Here is a 10,368-nt window from a genome sequence, read left to right as displayed (position 1 = left end):
AACAACCAATGGGTCACAGATGAAATTAAAAAATTAGACAGTTTCTACAATTCAATGATAATGACAATACAACATACCAGAACATGTGGGATACAATGAAAGCAGTCCTAAGAGGGAAATTTATAGTAGTGAATACCCGTATCAGGAAAACAGAGCAATCACAAATGAACAACTTAATGTTGAACCTTCTAGAAAAAAAGAAGAGCAGGCCAAGCCCAAAGCTCATACGAGGGAGGAAATTATAAACATTAAAGCAGGAATTAATGCATTGGAAACTAAGAAAACAATATGAAGAATCAATTAATCAAAGAGTTGGTTCTTTGAAAGATTAAATAAAATCAACAAACTCTTATCCAACCTTATCAAAAAAGGAAAGATGACTCAGATCCACGCAATTAGGAATGAAAGGGTGAAATCACAATGGACCCTGCAGAAATCCAGAAGATTATCTATACCTACTCTGAAAGCTTATATTCTAACAAAATGGAAAATGCAAAGAAAGGAACAGATTCCTAGATACATATGAACTACCAAAGCTGAATCAAGAAGATATACAAATCCTAAATAAATCAGTATCAATCAATGAAATTGAAGGTGTAGTTAAAAACCTACCAACAGAGAAAAGCCCAGGTCCTGATGGGTTCACTGCTGAATTCTACAAGAAATGTAGAGAAGATCTAATATCACTACTTCTCAAACTCTTTAATGAAACTGAAAGGAAAGCAACACTTCCAAATTCATTCCTGGAAGCAAGCATTATCCTGAATTTTTCTCCAATTTGCTCTGCAGTAACAAAAACTACAGGCAATTATTTCTGTAGAGAATTACCAAGGACCTAGATTTCAGCCCTAACCTACAAGGGTTTGTGGAAGCCAGAGCATGAGTCAGAGCTAGAAGAGACTTTTTTTTTTTTAGTACCGGGAATTGAACTCATGGCCTCAGGCTTGCCAGGCAAGTGCTTACGCCACTGAGGTATATCCCTGGCCCTAGAAAAGGCTCTTGCTTTCAAAGGGTGAGAACCAAAACATGCCGTACAGGAAAATCCACAGGTAAGGGCCTGGGATATAGCTCAGTGGCACAGGGCCTGCCTTCCAAGGACAAGGTTGTGGGTTCAATTCCCAGTACCAAAAAAAGAAAGAAAGAAAGAAAGAAAAAATCCACAGGTAAAAGAGAAGCCATTGTTAAATTGCTCACCAGCCAGAACTGACTTCTGACAGACTTTGGGTCCCAATTAAGATAATTTACCCTGTTCTTGTATATCTTGTGCAAGGAAACAAGTCCAGCCATTTCTCTGTTTTTTAAGACAGGAACTTGGTAGAACCACCTCTGAGCTACACTTTCTATGACAGTGAGTTAATAAAACAACAGTAACCTATCTTAATAGCCAGCACCTAAAGAGACCACGTGGGTAAAGGTGTGAGAAAATGTCCTTAATACATCAAGAATATATTATCAGACACACAAGTGTAACTATCACATGGTTTCTCTGCTATGAAAACCTAAAATGTAAATAAGGACCAAAACAAAAGCCCAATCACAGGAAATAGGGAGACAGATCTTGAACGAAAGGAAAGGGGACCAAGATATGGAGGGAGGTGGGCGGGAGGGGAAAGGGACTGAAAAAACAAACTGAGCTATATTTTGGACACGGACCAACTCCCCAGGAGGAACACAATCATTCTGTACTGCAGACACACCAACAACATACACTGAAAAAGAGAGACTTCTTCTTCTAGCTTTACCTGTCACTTACTTGTTTCTGTCCAATCTCCTCGACACTGATCCCTACTGATCCCATTTAGTAAGAAATAGTCGAACAATCGAGATCAATAGTCAGGAATAGAAAAAAAAAAAAAACCACCCAAATCGGTTAGGGATAGTTAATCGTGATCAACGCCAAGCAGCAGAAATAAGGATGTGATCCTTGTTCTTACCGTTTCATTTGCTTCCTGCTGCTTTTCATCAAAATCTCTGATCAACTTCTTCTTCTCCTCTACAAAAGATAGACAAGTTTCACTCATTATTGCTCCCATATGTCTGTAGAGGCCATGCGCTCTAGTTAGGGTAACATTTCCCCTTGGCAGCGGTAGTAAAAATCCCTAAAAGGCACTTGGAAACGTACAGGGCCTTACTATCACCACAGTGACTGTGGACGGGAGTAGTACTGCGGACAGGCTACCAGTACCCAGGGAACAAGCACACATGCTTGGGACAGTCCTGTGTAACAACTGTTTCCAAAGCCCACTGTATCCCTACTAAGAAACACTACAGGTGTACCGTAATCATTCTCAACCTCTTCTCAGACCTCGTCCTGAGGCACCAACCAGGGGTAGCTGCATCAGTAAGAACGTTCACCAATACCGGTTCTCCGAAATCTCTGTTCCCACTTTCACCCCCATGGTGAGTCACTTCTGTATTAACCCTCAATCACTGCCTTCTGCCAAACAAACTCAAAATCCGCTGCCTCTGCTTGCTGGCGTGGTGCCAGTCTCCCTGCTGGGGGCGTGGGAGATGACTCGCACAGTTAGACTCATTCCCCTTTCAGTTCTCTTTTAGCCCTTCCCATGTCATTTTGGTGCTGTCTTTAATACCTAAAAATTGCTAATCTTTTAACAAAACAGAACAAGCTTTAGCTTCAAACTAAAAACATCTAACTGGAGAAGTAAATTTTGCCTTCACTATGGTTTTTCTTTTTTTTGTCTTTTTGAGACAGGGTCTCACTATACAGTTGAGGCTGGCCTTGGGCTCACTTTGTAGCCCAGGCCGGCCTTGAATTTGCAACGATCCTCCTGCCTCAGCCTCCCGAGTGCTGGGATTACGGGCGTGCACTGCTTATAGTGTTTTTTTTTTTTTTTTTTTTGAGATACGGTCTCACTATGCAGTTCAAGCCGGCTTTGAGCTCACTTTGTAGCCCAGGCTGGTCTTACACTGCAATGATCCTCCTACCTCAACCTCCCAAGTGCTGGGATTACAGGTGTGTGCCACCACGCCAGCTCTAGAGTGTTTTTTGAACTTCCATCTTTCATAATAACAGTCAGTCTGGGGAAACAGTCTTTTACCTGTTTTTATTTTTAATTTTGATAAAGAACACAAAATCTGTCAGTTTGACCATTTTAAAGAATACAGTTCAGTGTCATTAAGTGCATTCACACTGCTATGAAATCATTACCAAGATTCATTTCCAGAACTTGTTTACCTCAAAATGAAAACTCCACAGCCATTAAATGCCATTACCATTCTATGAGTTTCACTATTTTGGGTATACCATGTGAGATCACATACTTGTCCTGGGTTTGGCTGATTTCACTTAGCATGTCTTAAAGGTTCATTCATGCTGTAGCATGAATGGGAACTGGGTCTTTCAAAACTATGTGTTTCTTATTCAATGTAACTCCTAATTACAAGCCAGCACTTCTATTGGAGAGAAGAGCAATCTTTTCCGGATGTCAAAGAAAACAAATGGCTGGGCTCGTGGAGAGATGGCCTGTGGGTACCCAATATGCTGTCCTGAGGTTTTTCTGTTTTGCTTTTTGTTGAACCCAGGACCTTATACATGCTAGACAAGTACTCGACCACTACGTTACATCCCAAGCTGTCCCAAGATATTTGTGGGATAATTGAGACTACCCTGGTTTTCATACTACGCCCCAACGTAACCCCACAAGATGCAACATTAACCCTTTATAGAGAGTTACACTGTGTTAATCACAACAGCATTTAGTGTCAGCTGTCTGCTGCTTTTCAAATGATCACGATCATCTGGGATGTGTTAATTCTATGGTCTCAACTTGAGATAAAGCCCCCCAGAACAGGGAAATTTATTTTTCTTTTTAACTTTGTCTATAGCTTCTAGACCTTTACCTCTTATAAATGTTACAGGTACTTCTACAGAGCTGTATTGTGATTTTATAGTGAGCGGTCACGAAAGTCCTCAGTGTCACCATTCCTGTGACACGGTACATCTCCAAACTCAAGCACACCCACTGCTGATCCAAGCCAGACAGTTGAAGCAATGCTGTACAAATGCATACATTTCCTTCCTAGCTCACATTATTCTACAACTGTTAGTTCCAAGGTCTCCTCCTTTATTCTTCCTTTGTTAATAATATGAAGAATCTACATTCTCAATAGACAAATTCCAGAATGAGTCAAGGACAGTAGCTGTATTTTTTACTGGCTTCCCTGCATAATTATTTTATCCTGTCTTTTTGGAATCAGAATATTCTACTTTCTATCTGATCTCATATATACAGTGTTCTAGTCATACTCTACAGCTTATATATATATATTTTTTTTTTTGTCTTTTTGAGACAGGGTCCCACTATGCAGTTCAGGCTGGGCTTGAGCTCACTTTGTGGCCCAGGCTGGCCTCGAACTCCTAATGATCCTCCTGCTTCAGCCTCCCGAGTGCTGGGATTACAGGCATGCACCACCACGGCCGGCTACAGTTTATATTCTTTTAAAAGAAATATGCTCTGCTTGAAAATAATTTGAAGATGTTCCCATTTATGAGATCCTTTATGGCCTCTTAAGATTTAAAGCAAAAAAAAATAGCCTTTGAAATCATTCCTTCTGATGATATGCCAGGAAGGCAAATATTTGTCAAGGCTCCAAAGAGGCTGATCTCAGTAGCCCCAGGGGGCGCATTCCTGTAATCCCAGCACTTAGGAGGCCGAGGCAAGAGTACTGTGGTGAGTTTGAGTTCAAGGTCGGCTTGGGCGACATAATGAGTTCAAGGCCAGCCTGACCTACACAGGGAGGGAGACCTCTCAAAAAACCAACCACCACCACCACCACCCCGCCGCCCCAAACAAGAGGTTGACCTCTATCCAACTGGAAGGGTTCAAAAGCTGCCTCTACCCTTAGAAACCAAGGAACATTAGGGATGGGGGAACCACAGAGGTCACCTAGTCCAATGAGGGTGAACCTTTCAGTGCTTTCAATGATACGAACAGCCCGCTATGGTGCGTGTGCAGTAGGTCTGCCACGAAGCTGGAGCCTGGAGAAGCTTAGCGGCTCCCCCAAGGCTGCACCAGCAGTAAGCGCACTGCGATGTTAGTCCTAGGATGCAAGCCTGTGACTCTCAATGCTTCTGCGCACAACACACAGCTGAGGGGAGTTTTCACACTCCCAGCACACAGCTTTTAGCAACTGCTATTTAAAAAAATATTTTTTTTTGGTTAGAATTAATGCTACAACCAACCATGAAACAGCAGTACTGCCTGGGATGGAAGGGGCACCAGAAATAAGAATGAACCACTCCAGAACCACCACCCCTAAACCCCCCACCTGCTCAGACCTCTCACACGGGGGACTCACTGAGACCACCCCCTTTGGTAATGTGTGTGGGGGGGTGTGGCACAGTCTCCTGGGCACGAAATAAGATGAAAACAGTCGGCCTGGAAACATGAGCTAGAGAAAGCCTACCTCAGCACTGCCCCTGGGGGCCGGGCTCCATTCTTTCCGGGGGTTTGAATTACCAGCTCGAGAATGACTGATCTGGGCCCTCGAACACCATCCTGACTTCAGTTAGACCAGAACCTGAAAGGCTTGTGGTTCATCTGTTCTTGGCGCCCCACGGTGGGCATTCCTGTGACCAACAGCCCCTACGAGCAGACTAACTGGATCTCAGCACAGCAGGTAAAACCATCAGATCCCTCCAAACCATTTCCTCATCTGTCAACAGGGAATATAACAGTACTGACCTCATGGGGTTGTTTAAAGGTTGTTTCAGCTAATAAATAACAAGCACTTAACAAGTGCCAGGAATAATAAGGTTTTAATAACTAGGAACTATGATTATTTTTTGTCCTTAAGTGATGCTGGGGAGGGAACCCAGGACTCTCAAGCATTCGACCACCAAGCTTTATCCTCAGCCTGCTACCACTGTTTTCAACAACAAATCCTTAGGTAGCAAGACCCAGGAACAAAAACAAAATGAAATGAGTATAAACAGAGCTGGAGTAATTAAAGTTCTACAGCCTTCGAGTAACTGCCACTTACCAGCCTGCTGCACACGGTACTCCATAGTGATGAGCTTTTTGTGGCTCACGAAATAATGGGGTCTTAGCAAAGATACTGAAATTTAAGTGAATTAAAATGGGAAACTTTCAATAATTTCATCATATACCACATTCTGACCCACTGAAAAATATCTTCCAGTACTATAAAATAAAAACTAGAAATCATGACTACAGGCACTTAACATTAGTTAGATTAAGCAATTAAAGCATTCTGAGGTATCTGCAGAAACCTCTTCAAATGCTGCAAAACAACCTGGAAATTATGGTGTATGTGCTTACGGCAATATTCAGCGGATTACTACAATATATGGTAATGGTCTGTCACTGCCACAAAACTTGCTAAAATTGCTTCTGCTATCCTGCTCTAGATTCCCGTGTTACTTAGATGACTGCCACCAAGGGTCCCAACATGGTCCCCTACAGCCACTCTCGTATCCTCTATCCAGCCATCAGCACCCTCCTAGATTTAAAGGCTGTATTAATCAGCTGCTTGAATTCCCTTAAGGATCCTCCCTGTCAAGTCCAAACGTCTTAATGCGACATGTAGGTCCCTCCGCAATCCGGCTGTTTCTTTCCCATATATGCTCTAAATTCCATAGCTGGAGATTTTCAACTTCTCATTCCTTCCTTGCCTGTTTCCATTTCCCCTCGGCCTAGCAAACTCCCCTTCGACGCTGGACAGTCCAGCCCCTAATGCTATGATTCTTGCCAGGCTAGTGGCGCACACCTGTAATCCCAGTCCTCAGGAGGCTGAGGCAGAAGGATGGATACGAGTTCGAGGCCAGCCCGGGCTACATGGTGAGTTCAAGACCAGGCTGGACTAGACCCCGTCTCAAAATTCTTAAAAAAAAAAAACAAAAAACAAAAAACAAACTACGATCCTTTCTAGTTATTGGTCCTTCTTGTACTACAAATCCTTTCTCCGTCCAGTGAAAACTGTGACTTTCTGTTGACAATAACGAGTTCAACAAAATACAGATCTAAAAAAGAAACCCATTCTACTGAAGCACAGGACAGCGGATTTAAAAGCCCCCACCCTCCTCTGGCCTCAGGTCAGAGGGGAAGCGAGGAGAAGGGTACACTGGGGGCGCGGGCGGGCCCGAGGGAGACGACAATCGGACCTGCCTCCTTGCGCCCGTGCCCAGTCCACCCTAGCGGGCAGCGAGGGGACCCCGGCCCGGGGACCCTGCCAGTCCTCGGGCGCGCCTGAATAAGCGGAGCGGGTGGGGGCTCCCGCTCCCGAACGCGCAGGCCGCGCTCCCACCGCCGGCCGCCCCCGCCTCACCGGTGCCGGCGGTCCCCAGCAGCCGCTCGGGCACCCCGCGCAGGTCCTCATGGAGGCCGCGGAAGATCTCGTGCAGCTTCTCGAAATGCTCGGAGGAGGCGGTGGAGGCGGCCATGGCGCTGCCGCCGAGACTCCGGGCGCCAGGCCCCTTCCTCGCCCAGCGGTCAGCCGCCCAGCCCCGAAGCCATCACCGCACCGCCGCGCCTCCGCCGCCCGGAACAAGGCGCTTCCGGGGTCGCGCCGGGGTCCTCGGAGCGGAACGCCCACCCCGCTGCCGGTCCCCGCTGAGCGCCGGGCGCGGAAGCCTGCCGGGAAGCCGTGCGGGCCATGCTGCCCGGGCGATGCCGAGGCAGAGGTGGCGCACCGCCGGGGCAGGCGGCAGTGCGCGGCCCTGGAGACGTCCGGCCCAGGGTAGGGAAGGCGCCGCTGTGGACAGTCGGCGGTGACCCGCGAGACGGGCAGCTCGGCCGCTACCTCCAGGACCCGCCAGCCGGAGGGGGGGGGGCGTGCAGTGCATGCCGGGAGTTGTAGTCCGGCCCCGACGCAAGGTTACGTGCTCGGCCTGGCCACCGCGCGTGACGTGATGTCACGTATCTAGACGTCATCGTCGCTGCCCTGGGTTTTGCTTTACCACGTGACTTTCTCAGCTGGTCTGTTAAGTGTTCGCTTTTAGCCCTGGCAAGGTGAGCGTACCAGTCTCCCTCAGGCTGCTGCACAGAGTGCTGTTACTAGGGAGGGCAACGGGCCAGGGTCATACAGTTTGGAAAGTGGAACCTAGGCTGTGACCGCAAAATACGCACTGAGCCTCCGGCGGCCGCCTTGTCGTGCAAGAGATAGTCTCGTGCCTTCGCCTACAACAGGTGTTTACGAAATGGTATTCCGCAGTGATTTGAGCATGTATTTGTTTTTGTTTTGTGCATATATTGGTGAACAAAACGGATTTACTCTGTGGCCTTGGGTAATTTATAATCTGGTGAGGAAGGTGGACACAGCTTTATCAGGTATAATCTGCAAAATGTAACGTGTTAACAGTGATAAAGCCCTCCACTCCATGGGTGTAAATTCCGGTGCACACTGATTACATGGTTTGCGTATGCTCACATGTTTGCTTGGGAACCTAATATTTAAACTGCCCACATGTATTAAAAGGCAAACATATTAAAAAGTACGTGGGGCTGGGGTTGTAGCTCAGCCATAGAGCACTTGCCTAGCATGCATGAAGCCTTGGATCTCCAGCACCTCAAAAAAACCACAAAAAAATGTATACATGAACGCACAGAGGGAAATGCTTTGGTTTTTATCTCTTGGGCCGTTATCTCTTTAGCTGGAATTCACTGACCCAATATTATTCAACAAATGGCAATTTTGTTGAACGCTTAATATCTCTGAGCTCAGTGAGATGACAAAGTCTGAGGTCAGCAGCAGTGTAGGAAGTCCGACAGCACTGGGTGACAGACTAAAGAGGAGACACAAAAAGGAAATAGGACAGCTTGGGCTGGTCAAGAAATGTAGAAAAAGTGATCGCTGAACAGTGTCATACAGGAGAAATAGAAAATGATCAGGTAATCACATCACTCAAATTAATGACATGTGCATTGCAATCATGCTCTAGCTAGATTCTGGGACACATTTATCCATTAGAATGAGAAGTACTGTAATTGCACAGCTGTAATAATAAAAAGTGTTTTGTTTTTTCCGGTACCAGGAATTAAACTCACGACCTTGTGCTTGCCAGGCAGGCGCTGTGCCACTGAGCTAAATCCCCAGTCCTAAAAAGTGTTTTTTATTATAAAAGTTTAATTTTGGTCAGGCATGGTGGCATACATCCATTATCCCATCACTCAGGAGGCTGAGACAGGAGGATCACTGCAAGTTCGAGACCAGCCTGGGCTATAAAGTGAGTTCAAGGCCAGCCTGAACTGCACAGCAAAACCCTACCTAAAAAAAAAAGAAAAAGTTTAATTCTTAGCTTTTATTCTAGTAAATAAAAGCATAATTCGTGCCTATAATCTCAGCACTCTGGGACTCAGGCAGGACAACCACAAGTGTGAGCTCAGCTTGGGCATCTTAGTGACTTAGCAGGACTTTGTCTCAAAATAATAAAAGGGCTGGGGTCTAGCTCAATGCAAAGACCCTAGGTTCAATGCCCAATACCAGAAAAACAACCATGACAATCAAAAAGATACTGCCATTGACAGTTCAGCAAATTAGGTAAAATATTCAGTTATTCAACTGTGCCATTATAAAATTTCCCAATTCTCCCATTAAATGACTATTTCTAAAATATAACTTACTGGCCAAGACAGGGCCAATGAAGATCTTTTACAAATATGAAAAGTGAAAACTGGTCCTATAACTACTTTCCCTACCAAAGTATAATTGTCAGTCCAAGAAAATCACAAACTCTCTTAGCATAACATACTCCACATAAGGGCTGGGAACATTACCAATTCCTCAGACTTCCTTTGGCAGCATTATGTTAGACCAAAGTTTGCCAAATATAGTATAGAGATCATTTTATCTTTTTCCCCCTAGTGCTAGGCATGGAACCCAGAGCGTCACGCATGCTCTAATTCGACAGATTAGGATGTGGCAAGGCTGGCTGGGGAGGAAGGCCTGACCTAGTAATTACAAGACCCCAAAACACAGGGACAGAACAGTTCCCAAAACCTGGCACATGGACTTCTCTTGAGAACTCGAGCAGGTTTTCAATAGGATGCTTGGACCTGATGCCAGCCTGAGGCGTAGTTCTTGCAGGTTTCCTCGAAATTTGCATGGCATAAAAGGACACAGATGCCACAAGAGCTTTCTCACGTGACTTGTTCATGATATCCTGCCCTATTGCCCTTGCATTTTTTTTTTTTTTTCAGTACCAGGGATAGAACTCATGACCTTGCACTTGCCAGGCAGGCACTTATGCCACTGAGCTATATCCCCAGCCCTCTGTATTGCCTTTGGGGCAGACTCTTCTCTTGCTTTTTGCTCTCTTATTCAGCCCAAGCTCACTCTGCAGAGCCAGTTTCTCCCTCATTCTTCACTTTTACTTTTTTTTGTTTGTTT

General features: G+C 45.5%; 1 protein-coding gene across 2 annotated transcripts in view; it reads right to left on the bottom strand.

The window, feature by feature from the left end:
- Vti1b (vesicle transport through interaction with t-SNAREs 1B) overlaps positions 1 to 7,533 on the bottom strand; it is a 21,850-nt gene extending 14,317 nt beyond the window's left edge. Inside the window, exons 1-2 of one of the 2 annotated variants that reach the window (XM_013521894.1) lie at positions 7,309 to 7,533; positions 1,935 to 1,993 (exon numbers count right to left, since the gene is read on the bottom strand). In XM_013521894.1, coding sequence (XP_013377348.1) covers positions 1,935 to 1,993; positions 7,309 to 7,423 — 174 coding nt within the window. In that variant the 5' untranslated portion in view covers positions 7,424 to 7,533. The remainder of the gene's footprint in view (positions 1 to 1,934; positions 1,994 to 7,308) is intronic. The other variant, XM_005399067.2, reaches the window with a different exon arrangement.
- Between the last annotated feature and the right edge of the window lie 2,835 nt (positions 7,534 to 10,368).

Source organism: Chinchilla lanigera, unplaced genomic scaffold, assembly GCF_000276665.1.
Source record: "Chinchilla lanigera isolate Chin_1 unplaced genomic scaffold, ChiLan1.0 scaffold00065, whole genome shotgun sequence".
NCBI classification, from domain to species: Eukaryota; Metazoa; Chordata; class Mammalia; order Rodentia; family Chinchillidae; genus Chinchilla; species Chinchilla lanigera.
This window is presented reverse-complemented; position numbering and strand designations above follow the sequence as displayed.